Below are 23,316 nucleotides of genomic sequence, written 5' to 3' on the forward strand. Positions count from 1 at the left end.
TTTGAACACCAAATATAATTGATGTAAAATGCTGAGCAACGTTTCTGTTCTGTTTTGTGTTTAATGACTCTTATGTTGAATGTATTTTCTATTCCTATTGTTCCTGGTTTTGGTTGTTTTCTCCTCATGTTTGGATTTGCTTTTGTTGTTGTCAGGTTGTCTTCTATAAATCAGAATGTATGTAAAATGTCCTCTTGATGTGCAACTGAGTTTAACTTAAAACTATAAATCATTCCGTTAGAAACCGAATGAGAGAAATTATTCAGTGCTTCATTAATGAGTCTGCCAGTTGCAGCAGTAATAATTTAATACTGACATATTCAATATTTCTGTCCCTTGTCTGGACATGTTCGCATGAATCAGCCTTTCCTGAAACTCTTTTACTTCTTTCTTATCAACTTGGGTCTCCAGCAGTCTCTATCATCAGCACACACACACACACACACACTCTCTCTCAGTCTCTCTCACACACGCACACACACTCACACACACAAACTCTTTCAGTCTCTCTCACACACGCACACTCACACACACACACACACACGCTCACACACACTCTCAATCTCTCACACGCACACACACACACACGCTCACACACACACTCTCTTTCAGTCTCTCTCACACACGCACATACACACACACACATACTCATACACACACTCACTCACACACACACTCACTCTCTCTCAGTCTCTCTCACACACGCACATGCACACACACACACACACACACACACAGACACACACTCTCTCTCAGTCTCTCTTACACACGTGCACACACACGCTCTCACACACACACACTCTCTCTCTCTCTCAGTCTCTCTTACACACGCACACACACACACACACACACACACACTCTCTCTCTCAGCCTCTCTCACACACACACACACACTCTCTCTCTCTCTCTCACACACACACACACACACACACACACTCTCTCTCTCTCTCTCTCACACACACACACACACACACACACACACACTCTCTCTCTCAGTCTCTCTCACACACACACACACACACACACTCTCTCTCTCTCTCTCACACACACACACACACACACACACTCTCAGTCTCTCTCTCTCTCTCTCTCTCTCTCTCCCTCTCTCTCACGCACGCTCTTGATCAGAATAAAGTGTAAAGTGGTTCAGACTCTCCAGTGATGATCAAAGGTCTGGCTGGATCAGAAAGAAAGGATCAGGAACCTTGTTGTACGAGTCTCCACGGGCTGAAGAAGGTCTGATGAAGACTCAGAGAAGGGAAGCGCTCGTGTTCCTGGAAGCTCTGGTTGAGTCTCGCGAGCACAGGTGAGATGGTCACATGACCGAAGCGGAACGCAGCCGTGGCGAACACGTTTGACACTGAAGGATTCACTGAGTCGTTATAACCCTCGTACGGTCCGATATACTCATCGAAAGCTGCCCGTCCAATGATTTTTGGAACGTAATCTCTCATGGTTATGATCTGCAAGAACAACAATATAAAGAGAGAGTCGGTATTTACTGCCAACATGAACCACAGACACTCGATGCTAAGATAGTGACACAAATACGGGCTATAATAGCTTGTTTTATTTAGACTGAATTCTTTTCATTTATATTTTTGGTACTGAATCACATAAGAGAATTTATGATCAGCATTTCTTTCAAAAAGTATTTTCTTACTTAGTATTTTTGTCTTGTTGTCCATTACAAATATCTAAAAAATATTTTTATCAAGATACATTTACTTGATAAGCAAAATGACTTAAGATGTGAAGTCCATAGGCATCATAGTCATCACATTTTAGAAGGGCTTTAGCGACCCGAAATTTCCACCCAGTTGTATCATAATATTAATCTGATAATAAATCCAAAAGCAAAACATAAAAGAGAGTGGAAATGGCAAATAAGATGAGTGGTCCTCTGCTGCCATATACTGGTAAAATAATATCATTTATAACTTATAAAATAATTTCAGGTCATTTTCATGTTAAAAGTGTTTGTTTTCCACCAGTTGACAGAAATCCTCCACTAAAGCATGCCACATTTTCCATGTTATCCCATGAATGAAAATAATAAATGTAGATCTTTTTTCAAGTTAATTTTACTGCACAAATGCAGAATAAAAAAAAGCCCCAAAAAAAACAATAATAGTGTTTAAAACATTACGTGTTGAAATATATATATATATATATATATATATATATATATATATATATAACAAAATAATTTACCCATATAATGCCAGTCTAGACATTTACAGTAATATTAGGTTTGTCTATATTCTTAATGAATTTTAATGAATATTAGCTGATTATTTATATTCAATATTCAGGGAATGTAGGTAGTATAGAACCTGAATTGTTCATGCCTACCCTAGTATACTAACAATATTAAATTATTATTTGTTTAAAATCATACCCTCATTAGCCTCCTAATATTGATATCCTAGTCGCTCCTGGTGAAGTCGTATTTACTGGAAAATGTATCAAAATAAAGTGAGTTTATGATTTTTTTTTTACAACTGTTTCTGCGGTCAGAAAAATTCTAAAGGAAAACACGATTATTTTTCTGACCTCATTGGCAGAATTTTTTTCTTATATTAAGCATAAACTCTCTCAACTTTGATACAATTTTCATAAAACAAGATTTAATAACTTAAGTCATTTTGCTTCTAACGTAAATGTATCTTGATTTAAGAATGTTTAGATATTTGTACTGAAAAAACGAGATTTTTTTCCAGTGCTATTTATATACAGTATTTATTAAGATTTTGAATTAGCTTTTATTTTTATATACAGATTTCATTAAAATTAGATTAGTAATTTAGTCATTTTTATTTTTAAGTAGGCTACTTCTATTTAGCTTTCATTTATTTTTATTTCATTTTTTAGCTTTAAATAACACTTATTTTGCAACATTTCTCATTTTTGTTTACATTTTTAAGTTAAAGTTTATCATTTGATATTTTATCTTGTTTTAGCTTTATATCAATTAACAAAATGTTTATTTATTTTTTCTTAGTTTTAGTCAACAATAACAACATTGAATTTAGCTGGTTGCAATGCATTCTGGGATTGGCTCTGGCATGCTGATGATGAATTGCCTAAGTGTGCTTATGATTATGAAAGATGCTGTCTAGGTAGGAGGCACACTAGGTTTCTGGACAGATCTAATGCATTTTACACATCTGTATAAACCAACGCTGTGTCCGAAATCGAATTCTTCCCTTCAGTATAGTTTACAAAAAACTGTACGCCAACAAAGTAGTAGGTCTGAATTCCTAGTATATGAAAATAGTATATGATCTATCACTTCCGGTTAGATTCTGAAGTGTGCATTTGATGGACACTTTACTATCCCATGAGGCCTCAGGAGAGGATTTGTGAATGACAGTGAAGTGACGTACCTGACACTGGATGGTCACATGATAATGACATCATGGTGAATGTAGTACATCCAGATTATATTCATACTACACACACTTACACATACTTTATAGGACATACTTTTTTAGTGGGCGTGAAATTCAAATTCAGTATCTATTCACTCAGTACGCAAGATTTTTTAGTCAGTTTTAGTTTAAAGCTGCAGTCTGTAGTTTTTTCCTCTTTGTCGCCATCTCTGTTCGAAATCTGCAATTGCAGTTATTCGCGGAGTTATCAGCTGTACGTGGGTTGTGCCTCGGCACGGCACAGCACGGATGAATCCAATGTTTTGAGGAGAATGTGCGGCTGTCAGTCGCCGCCGGTGTGGATCCTGGCATTCGCAGTCACAGATTATACTTTTTGAAAGTTTGACCAACATAAGAATTTTCACTGGAAAATGTTCTGAACAAATAACATCCACTTTTGTTCTGACCAACTAAGAGAAAAAAGCATTGCAGTAAATCGCGCTGATTAAATCTAACGATCGCTCATCATATCACGTCAAACCGTGCAAATTATACTTGTTCTCAAATTGTTAATGTTAACAACATCAGCATTGCGTGACATTTAATGCCCTTCCGATATTATCCTTGTTTTCGCATGGGCCGGTTGCAGTCTCTTTTTCTCTGTAGACACTCCGAAGTCTTTCGCGTTTTTCAACGGGTGAATCGGGTGAGTGTCGTTTGAACCTTTCTGGATCCGCCATTAAATTGCTAAGTTTAATTATATCAAGTGCTGTGAGAAAAGGCTATAACCTCCAGCATCCTCACACTCATATCCGACTAGCCGAGACTCTTCTTTATGCGGACAGATGTGACGGAATGACGCAAAGACATGCTCGAATGTCCCGCGGAAATCCACCAGTACCACTGGAGTTAAAAACATTATTACAATCTTACCGTGTTGAATCGAGCTACGGCAAGCAGAGAGTGTTGAACACTGGCTGGTTATGTACTTGCTCAAACATTTATTTTGGATCATTTTTAACTAAAAAAAGTTACGGACTAAAGTAATTTTAGTACTTCAACTTAATTTGCGATGCTTTCTGGAATTGGCTGTGGCTGTGCTGCCTAAGAATTGCCTATGACAAAAAAATAAGATGCTGTCTAGGTAGGAGGCACACTCGCTTTTGGAACAGATCTAATGCATTTTGCAGATTTAGCAGTTTAACATCTTTCCAGGACAGCATCATCAAAGACACATTTTCACAAGAACAAAAACTTAAAAATTGTAATTCTGAACACACTTCTATGTGCCCCAGGCCACAAAATCCAGAGATCTGCTAAATGATACTCTGAATCTGAAATCTGTATATGCAAATTTGAGAAGCGCACGGTTCATTTGCTCACTAATGCGAATGGGACTGGGTCTATGGGGGATATTGTACACAAATCTGGCTGTGAGAGATGGTCGTGCGGGACATCCTGTGCCTGGAGATAAGATGAGATTGTACGGCTCTTTCTCCCTGTGATACGCCTCAAAAATTCATCCAGTCTTATCGCTGTTATGAATATAGTCCAGCGTTTCAGAGATGTTTCAGAAGCGTGTCTGACTGACACAGAGGGGACGTATAAATCGAAACCCGCTGTCCATAAACCCTAATACGGCAGGACTGGAAACGGTTTTAACTGGTTGTGTGAAGTCGGGCCCTGCGGGACTTTGTTAAAACACTGCGCTCGCTTGATGTGTGCCATTTCACTACTTTACTGTCACTTTCTCTGCCACTTTAATTTCTGGGGCCCGGGCGGCATTCAACCTTAGAGATGCTTGTGTGAGCGATCAAATGTGTCTTTGATTCGGCGAGGACCGCTTGGAGAGGAGGAGGCTTATACGTCCACGGCTCAAGGCCTTTAATCCCTGCACTTCTTCTCTGCCCAGTGTGGCGAATCTGTTTCTCTGTCTGTTCACCGCAGGATTCATCAGATTCATCATTTAACTGCATTCAAAGAGGCATCTATACTGTAACGTTTAATAATAGATCACATGCATGGCTGAAAGTATGTGCACCGCCTTCTAAGTGAGTGAACACCTTAATGACAAATCTTAAAATTATTCCGATCTCATGTCGTTCCATGAGTTTTCATTTTTAGGTGAACTGTCCCTAATGCAAAGACATACAGTGACATCATAAATGTTTTGTTGTGTGAATGTTAGACATTAGAAAACAAACAACTATTTAATAATAGTAATAAAAATAAATAGTAATAATACTAAAAAATATTATAATTATTCAATTGAATTAAAGAAGTAATTATTATTTAATATGATTTTTATTTATTATTGATATTATTATTAATTAGTCGTTGCTTTTTAAACATGTTTAATAAAAACAAAAACTAATTAATAATAATATATAATAATACGTTTTTGTTTTTTGTTAGACATGTTTAAAAACAAAAACTAATTAATAATAGTTTTAATAATAATAGATTTTTGTTAGATGTTCAAAATAAATAAAAAAACTAATAAAATGACAATAACAGTACAAAATTACTAAACATTTTAAATACCATAAACAACTTCTGTTACTTGAAATAATATAAATTATATCTGAAATAAAATGGATAAAAACTTATAATTACATTTTCTTTTGTTTTATACAGATAGTTACCAAGATAACATTTCTCATTTTCATTAAGTTTAACTTGATGTCCTAAATAAAATAACTAAAACTAAAATAAAAAATTGCTAAAAAAAAAATGGACATGAAAACAAATAAAAATGACAAAAGCACAACAAAATTACTAAAACTTTAAATGAAAACAGAAAATACACAGGTAAAATAAAAGCAAACTCAGAATATTATGAACTATAATAATATGTCTGATTGACACTAAAGCAACACTGTTCTGAATCATAAGACACGAGCCGTTATGAAGCTGTTATGAAAACTGCTACTGTATTTTACAGAGCTGCACATATAAAGGAGTTTTAACCCCTAAAGCTCATCATGTTTCTGAAACTGTCCATAAGACTTTAATTGGACACTTTCAGACAAGAGAAAAATAGCATATGTGACTGTAAGCAACACTGTTAGAGATCAATCGCTGTCACTGTACGGTTACATAAACACTGTGAACTGAACGATGACTGTATGAGAGGGGTCACTTTTGATATTTTCAGAACACAATCTGTTGAAGTTCATTTTATGCAAAGTGGTTTATGCAAATGATTGGTGCTTCAAACACAGATAACCAGACGTCGTACTGTATCTTTAAAGGTACACTTTTTTGAAAGTTGAAATTCTATATATTAGGGATGTTGATTTAAAGCGTTAATTTAATTAATTTGTTATGAAAAAAAAATAAGGTGTTAATATGATTAGCATAGCCCCGCCCCATTTCCTACAGTTGTTTGGTGACGAAACATGTGATATTGATTTTTATTGAAGAAGTTAATATTGTGTTATATTTTAGAAACAATATTGGCTGATTCTTTTATGTTCCAAAGAGGAAAGAAAGTCATACATATTTGAAAAGACATGAGGGTGAGTAAATGATATCAGAATTTTCATTTTTGGGTGAACTATCCCTTTAATACCCATTTAAAACTCATTAATCTCATGGCATTATTTATGCAGTCGTAACTACAGTGTAAATATGCAGCTCTGATCTGCAATAAGCGATCTGTAAATATATCTAAATACTAATTCAGATGCAGCTTATGAAAAAAAGAAAGAAAAAGAAACATGGTCATTGTAGCCTAAAAGTTTGTATAGAAAATTCTATGTTGAATCAAAATATTTCTTTCTAAAGCTACTTTTTGTAATGTCTATTTGATGCTTTTCTCATTTAACACAATAATGACTTTAAATGATCTTTTGGGGCAAATTTGATGTGCGATTAATTAATTAATTGGTATTTGTTCTAGTTTTAAAGGGTTGGTTGATTATGATTTCACTTTTCTAACTTTAGTTAGTGTGTGATGTTGATGTTTGAGCATAAACAACATCTGCAAAGTTACAACGCTCAAAGTTCAAAGCAAAGGGAGATATTTGCTTTTAAAGAAATTGCTTTTTAAGGACTACAACAAACGGCTGGTAGAGACTACACCACATTCCTCCCGGGTTAGTGACATCACCAACCCTAGAATTTACATAAACCCCGCCCCCTGAACACGATTTATAGATTATCATGACAGAATATGCTAATCAAAGACTAGAAGATAACTACACATCAGCTACATAAATTCATCAACTAACCATTCAGAAACGTCCTGTTTTATTCTACGTTGTCACTTCTTCTTGAGTCTCTCTATCTTTCCGGTTTGAACATAAAAGGCTGAAAGTTTTTGAAATGTTCAGTGCGTGTCTGTGTGAGGTAAAAGGACACAAGCTGTTGAAGCTCCGCCCCCTGTGCCGGGAGCAGCAGCTCATTTGCATTTAAAGGGACAGACACAAAACGATGCGTTTTTGCTCACCCTCAAAAAGTGACAATTTTAACATGCCATATAAAAATATCTGTGGGGTATTTTGAGCTAAAACTTCACATACACATTCTGGGGACATCAGAGACTTATTTTACATCTTGTGAAAAGGGCATTGTACCACCCCTTTAAGCATCTTTTGATATATTTTTCAGACTTAATATCTTATGCCATTTTGCTTCTCAGGTTAAATGTAACTTGATAGTAGAACATTTAGATATTTGTACTGGAAAACAAGACAAAATGTGTGATTCTTTTCAACTCACAAATGATGCATAATAAACTGATAATGCAGGAATAAACTGTCGCTACAATTACAGCTCCAGTCAAATGTGATTAGTCTTTAGCACAGGTGAAAACATCCGTCCAGACTCAGAACTGACACTGTGTCTCAGTTCTGACGGGTTTGTTCTTCTGCTCTTAATGCTGATGTGTGACTTTAGGTCAGCAGAGACAATGAGACTCAAAATTATGGACATTCAAAATCAGTAATTGCCCATCAGAGGTCACGTTTTTCCGGCAGAAGTAATTTATGGAATATATTTAGCATAAATTTCCACATGAAGTCAAAGTTTCATTGTGTCAAAGAAATTATTTTTGTTAAAATACTGCAGTGGGAGGCATTTACTCTCCAGAAGTTTTCATTTTAACAAACAGCTGATAATAGGATCTTGTGCATTTAAAGGGCACCTATTATGCAAAATTCACTTTTACATGGTGTTTGAACATAAATGTGTGTTGGCAGTGTGTGAGCAAAACCACCCTAGAATGATAAAAATCCACCCAGTGGTTTTTTTACAATCTCAGTAAATCATAAGCACTGTCTCAGAATGAGCTGTTCTCAGATTCGGTGCAATGTGATGTAGAATTGCGCAGGCCCCTCCCACGACAGTTGATTGACACTTCAGTTCACTTCACACCCGCCCTGAGTGAGCTAAACACAGAATCCGCCATTGTTCGCCGCTTGAGCCGCTGTAGACAAGAATGTCTCCTAAGCGATTGAGGCGTGTTGTTGTTGGATGTAAGAATGTAACGAGTGTTTTGTGTACTTCGCTGTGTATGTTGATGATAAGGAAAGGGAGAGAGAGAGTTTATGGATAAGACTTTAATGCGCACTTATACTGTGTTTATTCAGCTCTTACTGTGATTCTCTGGAGTAAAACTAACGCTCATCTTTTGTGTGATGTACAATAAACTTCACTGAACTCATCAGTATATTTTTGTCATCATTCGGACGGGGTTTGCTACAGCAGGCTTGTATTAATAGTGGATAAAAGCAGATGACAAATAAATTATAACCATAATTAAACTAAACTATACCTGTTCTATCTCATACAGCATATATTCTCTGGCTCTGTGGGCATTATTGTCCGACTCCGAGTCGAAATGAACACCGCAACTGAGAGTTTCTGGTTCTTCTGAGCGCGAGCTCGTGAAGCTCCGCCCCCTGGGCCGGCAGCAGCAGTTAATTTGCATTTAAAGGGCACACACTAAAACAGCGCGTTTTTCTGTGGCCCAAAAAATGACAATTTAAACATGCTGTAAAAAATGATCTGTTGGGTATTTTGAGCTAAAACTTCACATACATACTCTGGGGACATCAGAGACTTATTTTACATCTTGTGAAAAGAGTCATAATAGGTGCCCTTTAAACCAAATATATATATATATATATTTATTAATCTATGCAAGTACTATGGTATGGTTATAGATATCATGACACATTTTAAGAGAATCATTAAGATTTTTTATGTTTTTGAACGAAGTCTCTTCTGCTCACCAAGGCTGCATTTATTTGATAAAAACACCATAAAAACAGTAAAATTGTGAAATATTATTACAATTTAAAATAACTGTTTTCTATGTGAATATATTGTAAAATGTAATTTATTCCAGTGATTAATTTAATTAACAAAATTCCAGTGACTGAATTTTCAGCATCCGGGTACTTTTTGTCCTCTCTTTTATGAATACTGTGAATTCACATACTGTTTTTTGCCTACTATATAGTTGGGAATTATGTGATTTCAGATGCAGCCATTGTTTTTAATGAGTGAGTCACTGAATCATCCATTCAACCAATTCATTCAAACAGCTGATTCATTCAGGAACAAAGCATTTAACTGTCTTAAGGAGTGAGTCATTGAATCATTCATTCAACCGATTTGTTAAAAAGGACTGATTCATTCAGGAAGGAAACACGGCTGTGTGTTGCTCAGAAACGTAAAACACTCCTGCTGTGGCTTTATTTGGAAATAGAGCAAGAAACAGGCAATATTGTGTCTAAAATGTACTGTAAGTCACTTAATATTATTGAACTGTTGTATAAAATCTATATTATATTTGTAATCGTGCTGATATTTGGAGAAAAAAACGCCACTCTTCGTGTGATATTGTTTAACTAGGCCTATATCAAATAATATAAATATAAAAGACTAAAAGTCATACAGGGGCATATTATGTACAGTATTGGACTAAACACTCTAGGTGTGTTTTTGTTTGGTTTTTGTAAAGTGAGCGACATAGGCTAGTCAATAATGTCAGATCGCACGATATTATTATCATAGACAATATAATATAATGAGAATATGATTATATGCAGTGCAACAATTGCAAGCTATCCCTTTTTAAATCTGTTTAAGTGTTTTTTCACAGTTTAGCGGTGTCTGTTACCTGATGCAGCGCCCCAATGATCCTGCGTGTCTCCTGGTAGATGACCTCTGACCCCCAGTGAGGGTTGAGTCGTGTCAGGTGTCTGGCCAGCCGGTTGTGTTCTCTCACCCAGAGCGTGTGCAGGACAGACAGGGGCAGGATTTCGTTCACCCTGCTGTCACCCGCCGCGAAACACTCGACCCGCTCCGACCCGGGACCCTGGAGGCACGCCGACCGGACAGAGACAAAGGGCAAGAACGACCTTCCCTCATCCGTGTGTTTAACATTGACAGCCAGCAGACCCTCGGAGCCGGAGAGGTTTCGGAGCGTCTTCTCCAGGTCTGCTGAATGCCCGTAGACGGTTGAGGCGTCGATGAAGGACGACACTGAGTTCATCTGCTCTCGCTGGGGCTGGGCGGTCAGACAGGCCGGGGAAGAACGGAAAAATGGGAGACAGCTTTTATTCCTGGACAGTTTATCATCCTCGGGAATCTGTGTGTGTAAGAGAGAGAGAGAGAGATTGCTGTGTGCAGAAGTGTTTCTACACCAGTTTTCTCACATTCTGTTGGAGCTAGAAGATTTATTGGTAACACTTTACAATAAGGTTCGTTAGTTAACATTAGTTAACATGAACTAATAATGAACGGCACGTATACAGCATTTATTAATCTTTGTTAATGTTAATTTCATCATTTACTAATACTTGATTAAAATCTTGTTAACATTAGTTAATGCACTGTGAACTAACATGAACAATGAACAGCTTTATTTTTATTAACTAATGTTAACAAAGATGAATAAATACAGTAACAAATGTATTGCTCATGGTTAGTCCATGTTAGTTAATACATTAACTTATGTTAACTAATGAACCTTATTATAAAGTGGACCGATTTATTATATATTCATGATATGAAAGTGAAAAGGCCTAACAATATCAGCAAAATCAAGTGATGAAAATACCCAATTATAGCAATAGTTCACCTAAAAATTAATGTAATTCGCCCTCATTGATATCAAATAATAGTGCATGAGTCATATTGACTTTTATGGCTGGGTGATATTTTGAATATTCATTTTGGTGATATAAAACTAAGCAACATTATGAATATTGCATGATTTTAATGTGCTTTCTAGTCTGATTTATCCAGAGATGGTTCAGATACTAATGTTGAAATGACTTTCCTTTGATTAAAATGTATTTTTATTACCCAGCCCTATAATCATGGTGCTTTAATTTTCTGCTGTTTTTCTGTGTTTTTCCACTTAATTGTTGCTTGGAAGAAGGAAAAAAAAATCATACTGGTTGTAAATGGCACGAGGCTGCAGAAATGACAGAATATTAATTACTGGCTGCTATATTCCTCATATGAATCTATTCATGTGCAAATTATCAATGAGAGCTAAATCGATGGAGTAGGCTATGCTTCTGAATATGCATAAAGATCAATACTGAGCTGAAACTAAAAAGCATATTTGCACATGACTCTGAGTTTATATGATTTCATTTCCATGTTTTATTGCCTCGCTGCCTTGTGTCTCGGATGTGTTGCTAATTTGCTCACAAAGTACACATGCACACAACACCCATTCTGCTTTGTGATGCATCGTAATAATGAAGTCGACAGTTAAACGTCCCACTTGCGAAATCCCAATGTTTAAAATCCAGTTCGATTTGCTTTTCCTCATTATGGAATTTTCACATTACGGAAGTAAAATGCAATGTCATTTCATGTTGAATAAACAATTACGCTCTGAATCTCCAGAGCTTTGGAAGAGTAAAAACACGCTCCTCAGGGATGGACTCGCTTGCAAAATTGATCACAAATCTTTTTGTTTATTTTCTGTCTGTCATTTATGATCGGATGCCGAGAGCGGACGGTCTATCATGAGTATTAGTATGCAGTATGCAGTGTATGGCTCAGGGTGGGCATGAATAAAAAGCTATTTTGTATATCTATGGAAGTGTCCTCCTTGCCTCTGGCTGGGGACAGTGAGATTAGTTACAAACCGGCACAAACTCCCAACATTTTTATGAGCATTTGGAGCCCCGGAGGATCCAGACCGGCCAACAAAAAGGTGCTGCCGTGACCCCCGTTTTCAGTGGCGTTTGAGGTTCGCCGGAGATAAAGAAGTAATCAATGAGATATATTTTCTTTTTAATTATAGTGCTCAGCCACATTCCCCGGATTCATCTCCGTTGTTCCGAACCAACAGTCCTGAACTGTCCTCGGAGTCAAATATATTCCCACCTCTGACTCATCAGACAAAGCGAGCGCTAGACAATGACGTCCCCCCTGAGGAAACGCATGGCATTTTATCTGTTTAAACGAAATGAACTTCTGTCAATGAATTCTAAAAATGAGAACAGTAACCCGCTCCTTGACACGGGACGTCAACGCAAAAGAGATAATTCTAATGAAATGTCTGGGGGAATGTCTTATCCAGTCAATAGCAGAAAACAAGCTGCCGGTGACTCTCATATGAAAAAAGATGTAGCTCATGATTAATAATACACAACACCAGAGACAGTATGAGCAGGAGAGTCGTAGAATAATGAATGAGAGCCATTGTGCTGCTCGATATATAAAGCCCCGCCCTTAAATTTAAAGAGCCAATCGCTTTTGTTTTTGTCAAAGGCATACACAAAAAAATTGTTCTTTTAAATAGATCACTTCAAAGTTCCAATTAGAACTTTTTATAGGGTTCTATGTTACAAATGATCTGTATAGAACCTATTGGGATGGACTGAAGTTTTGTTTTAATTCCAAAACATTACTTTCAACATTTATGAATTAAATATTTAACATCAATACATTTTAATATTAGCCTAAAATATTTAAATATTTATTTACTAACTTTTTAGCCTATAAAGAACCCTTTTGTGGATCCCAAATATTATATAATACAGTATGTTATATATATAGTGCAGACTGGTCTTTTTGTTCTAGAACACATTAGCTTTATCAACCTGTGTTGTAAAAAAAAAAAAAGAAGAAAATATATATATATATACATAGTAAATAAATAAATAAATAAAATATATATTTTTATATATTTTTTTTATTATTATTATTTTTTAAACAACACTGGTTGGTAAAGCTAATGTGTTCTAGAACAAAAAGACCAGTCTGCGCTATATATATAAAATACTGTATTATATAATATTGCACTAGTACACAATATTAAAAAATATATACATCTATAGAAAAATAAAAAAAATAAATGTATATGACAAAGGCACATAAGATTACTAAAATGAAAACTGAAAATATAAAAATAAAAGCTCATTCAAAATATGAATAAATACTATAATAGTATTTAAATAATAAAACACTATTAAAATTGTTTCAACTTAAAAAAGTAAGTGTTTGTGCTGCCTTAAAATTTTAAGTTTAGCCAACTCAAATATCCAAGTTGTCACTTAGTACAAAGTCACATTTCAAGTCGACTAAACTTAAACGTTTAATGCTGCACAAAAAAGTTGAAACAACAAATATGAATCATTAGTCAGATGTCTGTAACTTGGCTGTAGTCACAAATCACAAACTGGCAGTGGTGGAAAGAGTACTGAAAAAACATACTCAAGTAAAAGTACCATTACATTCCAAAAAATGTAGTGTGAGTAGAGTAAAAAGTACTTGTCCAAAAAACTACTTGAGTAAGAGTAAAAAAGTAGCTTATTTAAAAATACTCATGAGTAGTGAGTACTGAGTACTGAGCTGCGGATTCTAACCCCTTATAATAAACACTGTGCACTACAATTTATAAATTTAAAAAAATTGCAAATACTGTAATTCACATTATATTTTGTTCTTTGTCAGAAAGATTGAAGAATATCTATCATCCATCTTTTTAAAATGCATCAAATCAGTACACTCATCACCATTTAAATCATATTATATGAAAAAAAAAAAAAACATTTAAAATTAGGCGAGCATGCTGTTGTTGCACATAAAATATCAATATTCATAACTGCAAAGAATTCAAAAACCTTTAGAAACTCATATGATAGTTCAGCATCACACACCATGAGATGGGTTAAATAGAGAGATTAAAAAATACCCAATTTCTCTCCAAAACGGTACCACTTTTAGTGTTTTGATAAATGAGAATCACTAATATTATCAGTTTACCTCACCTAATGCACTGTAAAAGGCTAAGATAGTAGGCTAACACTAATTACACTGTAATTCCATGCTATTAAATATGTTAGAATTTAAACGTAAATGCACATTGTTCTAGAAGGGTGGCATCATCCCTTACATTTTACACAGCTACATTTACTCACATTCTAATGCTGATAATATAATTTGTAAAGAAAATTGTGCATTAAATAGGGAAGTTATATCCGGGAAACTTTTACAAAAGGAACAAACACACACAAATGCATGTTTCTTTGTAGTCTCAGCGAAGCTGTTTTATCAGCAGCATCCACACACAAAAAAACCCAAAAGTTGAACATGAAAAATGTTTTTGCGCAAGTACACTTGCCAAATGAAGACGGACATTGTATGAAATGGATCAATCAAAAAACGTTGTTTATTAACGAGCTGTAGTCACACACTGACAGAAATGCAGTTTAAGTTAACACCATGGTTCATAAGGTGCACTGATTCTGAATCTGGATGCATGGCGAGCGCGAGACGCGGCAGTGCACAGATCGTGACGCGCGTCTCTCTAATATGATTGTGAAGTAAATGGGAGCGGGAATTCACCGCATTATGAACTCGTCACGCAATACCCCCAACCTCACACCAAATGTTAGGCCCTGTAGACAGCCCAGCCTATATAAATATCATATTAAGCAGAAATGTGAAATGTAGCATATTAGAGGAAGATGCTGATATCTGGATTGAATTGATGCTTGAAGAATGCACTTCCACAGCACGACAGTCACGAGTAAAAGCAGGAATAGGCGGTTAAAGTTTTCTATGCTTAATTTGATTTGATAACAGTCACGAGACCGACTACTTGATCCAATCACGTTGATGGATAAAAATAAAATTAAAACAAGCATGCAACAGTAACGACCACAAACAGAAGGAAAATAGCGGAGTAAAAGTACCGATACATCACTTAAAATGTACTCAAGTAAAAGTAAAATTACACAATTTTTAAATTACTCAAAAAAGTACAATTTCTTAAAAAAACTACTTAATTACAGTAACGTGAGTATTTGTAATTCGTTACTTCACACCCCTGCAAACTGGCTTATCCACCTGGCGCGCTATTGGCGGGTTTAATCCAAGAGTGCCGCACAAGTCCTGAAAATTGAAAATTTGACGTTCCAAAACGTCTCGATCGCCCCGGTGACTGGTCCTAGTATAGGTCATAAGCCCCGCCTCTCCATGTTATTCAACGGGACGTGAGACCAACTAAACAATTAGATTACACTTCAAATATCTTTTTTCCAAAGGTGGTTTCTTTCATTTGCTGTCGTTTTTATCACGCTGATGTTAGTTCAAGTGTCTGTTTCAAAAATAAGTTGTTTTTTAGTTAGTTACGTGATGCGGTGGTGTAACGTCATGACTGACAGTGATTGACAGGTTCTCTGAGCGAAGTAGTCACTGAAGCACCAACGGACATTTTTTTCGGGATCTTCGGAGGACTGAGGAGATTGTATTTACTTTATATTAACAAGCCTCTTGTCGTACTGCAATACATTTTTAAAAAAGTGTGCAGAATCCACTCTCCCTGAGTGCATTCTGCGAGAGTGAGGGCGGAGCGTTGATTTCGCGGCTTTACTTCCTGCTCACTACTGCGCAGGTCTGGTCCCGAGATCGCTACTGCGCAGACTCAAGTTCCAATATGTCAGCGCCATATCGGGACACTGGCGGCTTCAGTTCTCATCAATGGAAGAGAGCGAAGGGGCGTCGTCCATCTTTTTTTACAGTCTATGCTCCAAACCAACACGTTTGTTGACACGTTTCCTTCCTGGAGTTTTCGCTGCAAAGTACGTCACCCTGGGTCTGATTGGTTGAAGGACTATCCAATTGCATACAGAGTCATTTGAACTCTGCCCGTTGATCACGCCTCTTGTGCCGTAGAAAATACAGATCAGACTCCCCAGACTAATGGGCCCGTCCACACGGAGACGCGTTTCGCTGTATACGTATACATTTTTTATCGTATTGGCGTTTCGTCCACACGGATCCGGCGTTTTGGGAGACTGAAACCGCTATTTTTTGAAACCGGGTCCCAAAGTGGATAAATCTGAAAACGACACCCTTGCGGTTTCGTGTGTACAGCCAATCCGTATATTTTGTGAAACGATGATGTCATCACATCACGTGTCGTCTGTGTCACGCGTAACAGCAACAAAAATAATGGCGGACTTACATGATTGTGTTCGTGCTGCAGAAGCTACTAAGCCTACTAACTTTATTACAGCAAAATATATTGCTTCACTGCAACTGTGGTGAGCAACAAGCGATAATCTTCGTCCTCTTCTTCTTGGTTCGTATACAGCGCGCAAGGTTATGTGCATGCTCAAAGTCTTCTTCTCCGTGTATAGTGTATCTCTGTGTCAGAATTACAGCGCCCCATACTGGTCTGGCATATATACTACACCGTTTTCAGTCGGTTTCAGTGGTTTCGTGTGTACGCAGATATTTCCTGAGACGACGCCGTGTTTACGGAATTTTTTTTTAGAACGAGGAAAAAAAAAAATCGGATCGGGAACGCACCGGCTTCGTGTGGACGTGGCCTTAAAGGTCCCGTATTATGCCCCTTTTCACAAGATGTAAAATAAGTCTCTGATGTCCCCAGAGTGTGTATGTGAAGTTTCAGCTCAAAATACCCCACAGATAATTTTTTACAGCATGTTTAAATTGTCATTTTTTGGGGCACAGAAAAACGAGCTGTTTTAGTGTGTGCCCTTTAAATGCAAATAAGCTGCTGCTGGACGACCCAGGGGGCGGAGCTTCATGAGCTCGCTCAGTCTCTCAGGACAATTTCATCTCACGGAATGATGATAATATCAGAAACTCTCAGTAACGGTGTTCATTTCGAGTCGGACAATAATGCCTACAGAGTCAGAGTGCTGTATAGAGATGGAACAGGTATAGTTTAGTAGTTTAATTACGGTTATTATAACGTATTTGTCATCTGCTTGTATGTATCCATTATTTATTAATAGCCTACAAGTCTGCTGTCTGAATGATGATCAAACATATACTGATGAGTTTAATAAAGTTTATTGTACATCACACAAAAGATGAAGCGTCAGTTTTACTTCAGAAAATCACCGTAAGAGCTGAGTAAACACAGTAAGTTATAAGAAGTGCGCAAGTACATAAACGAATTTCGGTAGAGTTGAGGGAGCATTCCTGTGGGCGGAGGTTAGTCAAAAAACGGTTCTAGTGACGTCATTAAAGAAGGAAGTAGAGGGATGTAGTCCAAACGGGCCGTTCACTGTAGTCGACTTCTGTTAAATAAAATATCTCGCTTGGCGTTGAACTTTGAGCTTTATAATTTTACAGATATTATTTATGTTCTAACAGCAACATTACACACTAACTAAAGTTTGAAACATGGGATCACGAAGAACGGGACCTTTAAAAGATCGAGCTTGGTCTGGTGATAGACTAGGTTATACCTGTATGGGGAAGCAGGGGTTGGCATTGGTGCAGGTGTTCAGACAGTCTGCAGTTCGACTGGAGCTCTGAGGTGTGAAGGAGATGTCATGGTCGATGTATTGGCCCCAGTCCACCAGCATCTGGGAATAAACCTTATCCTCCAGGAGGAACACGCTGGAGCCACGCATGATTTTATTACTGACTTCTCGAACCTTGAAATACAGAAATCAAATCAAAAGAGACCAGTTACATATTCTCCCACTGCCGTCATTATGATCATCATTTTTACACTCAAACACTACTGAACATAAATATATAGACATAACCTGATTTTACATTTTCTGAAGATGCTTTCCTCGATTTAAAGTCAGAGGAATTCACCTTTGATAATTAAAAGCTGAAGGTTAATACTTAAAGGAGAACTCCGGTCAATTTTAACATTGAGCTAATTTTTTTGTAAATTTGGAGTGCTGTCAGTACAGAGAACAACGACAAAAATCTGTGTTGCCTACACCATGTTATCCTCTTTTTAAAATTTGCACCCTGTTGACTTCAATGGGGCAAGTTTCAACCTGCTTTTAGCCTCTTAACATCCTTGATGTGTCATTACAAGTGCACAGCCAATGTGAGTGATTCCTTCGGAGTGAACACGGGTCAATCTGACTGCAGTAGATGTGAAAGATATGAATAAAAATTGAATCGATTGAAGTCCAAAGTAATCGATTGTCGAGTTCATGCGCGTGATCATAGGTACTAAACCTATGCGCGTCAACTCGACAATCGATTACTGTGGACTTCGACCGAAAACAGGATGTAAATACAGGTATGAGCGCTGGCTGAATTATCATTTTTATTCATATCTTTCACATCTACTGCAGTCAGATTGACCCGTGTTCACTCCGAAGGAATCACTCACATTGGCTATGCACTTGTAATGACACATCAAGGATGTTAAGAGGCTAAAAGCAGGTTTAAAACTTGCCCCATTGAAGTCAACAGGGTGCAAATTTTAAAAAGAGGATAACATGGTGTAGGCAACACCGATTTTTGTCGTTGTTCTCTGTATTGACAGCACTCCAAATGTACAAATGAGCTCAATGTTAAAATTGACCAGAGTTCTCCTTTAATGGTTAACCCTGTAAAGCCTGACATATGAAATTATGAAGAATGTAAAAAATCTATTTTTTTTTTTAAATGTAAGAGTTTATTAAAACCTTAGACAAAAATGGTGAGTATCATAGGTTTTTATGGCTCATATATTATGATATAGTGAGAATATGGAGGGAAAAACAGCTCAGTTTTATTCAGAGACTCTGAGAAACTGAGCAAAAATATGACATTTGGTGCAGATGTTGATGTTTATATGGACAAATTATGCAATGAAATTCTGACATAAATATCAGTCGTCACTTTATTTCTGCCCAAAATATGTCTCTGTAAGATGATATTTAAATGCTTAGTTTTATGATCAAAACTCTGTAGTTTTAAAACATATAATGCAATGCAATACAATGATGATTGAGAGATGAACACATAAACCTTCCTCAAAAGTCTGATGATCATGTGATGCGCATGATTTTTTTTAAAAACAAAAAACAAATGAAGTATGAATCATGTAAACCTAATTTGCTTGATCTTGAAATATTAGTAACAATCTAAAATATCAACAATCAGTGAAGATTTCACAGCAAAAAGTCACGAACCATGAGCTGAAGGTAGACATTTGTACAATCAAGGCCTTTTGCTTGCTAAAAAAGTGTAAAATCAATCAGACGAGAAGGCAGAAAGTTGATCATGTTGATCATTTAGAGGCCACAGAAATTTGTGTATGAAATATGATACAGTATAGGCTTTATAGGGTTAAAAATACCCTTTTATAACCCTAACTACAGTAAACTAAACAAAACAAAAAACCCTTTGCACTTAAACTATTCTCAACACCATACCTTATGTTGATGCAGTTGTGCTATAGCATATAAAACATTGGGATTTGCTCTGGTAAATAAAATAAATGCATGAAAACGACCCCTGATATGTTGATGTGTGTGTGTGTGTGTAGTCAAGGAAATCTCATTATACCCCTCTGCCAGATTTTGTTTACCTGTTAAAATGTCATTAAAACCACTAGCAATTAAAGCGCTATATTAGACGGAAGTGTTTTTGCGAGCTGTCTCTGCACTACGTGAGATGTGACAATATGAACATTTGTCATGAAACTTCTTGCACTGAAGTGCTGCTGCCTTCGCCTCATTAAAAAAATATAGTTTCAGTGAGACACGATGGCAGGGATGCTCGTTTTTCTTTGAATTTGGAAAGTAGAGGTTGTGCATGTTTAAAACAGCGTGCATAGCTTTGCATTTTTAATGCGATAATAGAGCAGGGAAAGGCCAATGTGTCACAGGTAGATGTGAGATCAGGCTGTTTAATATGGAACGGTTTCTCAAGCTTATTTGGCAGACGTTCACAGAGTTTTTATTATAAATCTGCTTATATGCAAAGCAAACAAGTATGCTATGATTTGATGTACGACATCACCAAGCTCTAATGCTCTCTCAAACTCTCTTATCAGTTCATTCACACCATTTCCTGAAAATCATTATGATTATGACCACCATCATCAGTTTATTCCTTCATGTTGGTGTTTTTGTCTTCTTTTACAGTACAAATATCTAAACGTTCTTACTTGAGAAGCAGAATGACTTAAGATATTAAGTCTTGTTTTCGGGAAAATGTATCAACACTAAGTGAGTTTATGCTTAAAACAAAACAACAACAAAAATTGTCTGCAAATGGGGTAAGAAAATTAAAACATATTACAAAGGAAAAACAGGTTTATTTTTCTGACCTCACCGGCAGATATTTGTTCTTGTTTTCAGCAAAACTCACTTAATTTTAAATATTTTTTTCAGTAAACATACTATTTAAGTAATTATAATTTTGCTTCTCAAGTAAATGTATCATGAATATTTAAGAATGTTTAGATATTTGAAAAAAAGACCAAACTAAACTAAAGAAATAATCAAATAAATAAAATAAAACAATATAAATAAATAAATTAATTAAATAAATTAAAATAAAAACATAATAAAAAAATATATATCTTGCCATAACCACCATAGACATTGCGAAATGGCCATAATTATAAATTACCAATAATTAGAAATGGCCAAATTACACCATTATAGTATATTCATATTTTGAATTAGCAGTTTTATTAAAAATAAATAAATAATTGTATAGCTTTAATTTATTTTTGCATAGCATTTGCATATTTCATTCAAGGTAACTCGTTCCCTCTAGTTTTTAGGCGTAATAATAACATCTGGCAAAGGGACTACCAATGAAAACTAGCCTTCGGGATAATTTGGGTACATTTACATTCATGAATGTTGATTAATGTTCACGGTCCCTTTTTTAATTTAAAGTTGCAGTCCGTAACTTTTTTGGGTTAAAAATGATCCAAAATAAATGTTTGAGCAAGTACATAACCAGCCAGTGTTCAACACTCTCTGCTTGCCGTAGCTCGATTCAACACGGTAAGATTGTAATAATGTTTTTAATTCCAGTGGTACTGGTGGATTTCTGCGGGAAATTCGAGCATGTCTTTGCGTCATTCCGTCACATCTGTCCACATAAAGAAGAGTCTCGGCTAGTATAGGCTATATTGCGTCATCACGTCACATCTGTCCACATAAAGAAGAGTCTCGGCTAGTATAGGCTATATTGCGTCATTCCGTCACATCTGTCCACATAAAGAAGAGTCTCGGCTAGTATAGGCTATATTGCGTCATCACGTCACATCTGTCCACATAAAGAAGAGTCTCGGCTAGTATAGGCTATATTGCGTCATCACGTCACATCTGTCCACATAAAGAAGAGTCTCGGCTAGTATAGGCTATATTGCGTCATCACGTCACATCTGTCCACATAAAGAAGAGTCTCGGCTAGTATAGGCTATATTGCGTCATCACGTCACATCTGTCCACATAAAGAAGAGTCTCGGCTAGTATAGGCTATATTGCGTCATCACGTCACATCTGTCCACATAAAGAAGAGTCTCGGCTAGTATAGGCTATATTGCGTCATCACGTCACATCTGTACACATAAAGAAGAGTCTCGGCTAGTGTAGGCTATATTGCGTCATCACGTCACATCTGTCCACATAAAGAAGAGTCTCGGCTAGTGTAGGCTATATTGCGTCATCACGTCACATCTGTCCACATAAAGAAGAGTCTCGGCTAGTGTAGGCTATATTGCGTCATCACGTCACATCTGTCCACATAAAGAAGAGTCTCGGCTAGTGTAGGCTATATTGCGTCATCACGTCTCATCTGTCCACATAAAGAAGAGTCTCGGCTAGTATAGGCTATATTGCGTCATCACGTCACATCTGTCCACATAAAGAAGAGTCTCGGCTAGTATAGGCTATATTGCGTCATCACGTCACATCTGTCCACATAAAGAAGAGTCTCGGCTAGTATAGGCTATATTGCGTCATCACGTCACATCTGTCCACATAAAGAGGAGTCTCGGCTAGTGTAGGCTATATTGCGTCATCACGTCACATCTGTCCACATAAAGAAGAGTCTCGGCTAGTGTAGGCTATATTGCGTCATCACGTCACATCTGTCCACATAAAGAAGAGTCTCGGCTAGTATAGGCTATATTGCGTCATCACGTCTCATCTGTCCTAGGGCTGGGCGATATATCGCATGACATTGTTATGCGCATCTCGTCAGTAAAGCCGGTTCCTTGATTGCCGGTAAATCGCCATCACCTGCTTTCAGATGGAGCGGCATTTACTACACAGAGCCGTAATTCACTGACAAGCTGAGCCATATCGCATTAATTATCACGGACGTATCGCCTGCGATAATTAATGCGATATGGCTCAGCTTGTCAGTGAACTGCGATATATCGCCCAGCCCGATCTGTCCACATAAAGAAGAGTCTCGGCTAGTTGGCTATGAGTGTGAGGATGCTGGAGGTGGAGATTTATAGCCTTTTCTCACAGCACTTGATATAATTAAACTTAGCGATTTGATGGCGAATCCAGAAAGGTTCAAACGACAATCACCAGTGACAACTGGAGATTCACCCGTTGTAAAACGCAAAAGACTTCGGACTTGTCTACAGAAAAAAAGAGACTGCAACCGGCCCATTGCGAAAACAAGGATAATATCGGAAGGGCATTAAATGTCACGCAATGCTGATGTTGTTAACATTAACAATTTGAGAACAAAGTATAAT

At 36.8% G+C, this 23,316-nt stretch overlaps 1 protein-coding gene across 1 annotated transcript in view; it reads right to left on the minus strand.

The window, feature by feature from the left end:
* tpo (thyroid peroxidase) overlaps positions 1 to 23,316 on the minus strand; it is a gene marked incomplete at its 5' end in the record, with an annotated part of 41,857 nt that overhangs the window by 13,139 nt on the left and 5,402 nt on the right. The window contains 3 exons of the mRNA XM_084096326.1: positions 1,205 to 1,463; positions 10,507 to 10,977; positions 18,086 to 18,277. Coding sequence (XP_083952452.1) covers positions 1,205 to 1,463; positions 10,507 to 10,977; positions 18,086 to 18,277 — 922 coding nt within the window. The remainder of the gene's footprint in view (positions 1 to 1,204; positions 1,464 to 10,506; positions 10,978 to 18,085; positions 18,278 to 23,316) is intronic.

Source organism: Abramis brama (assembly GCF_963993115.1).
Source record: "Abramis brama genome assembly, chromosome: 21".
Taxonomy (NCBI): domain Eukaryota; kingdom Metazoa; phylum Chordata; class Actinopteri; order Cypriniformes; family Leuciscidae; genus Abramis; species Abramis brama.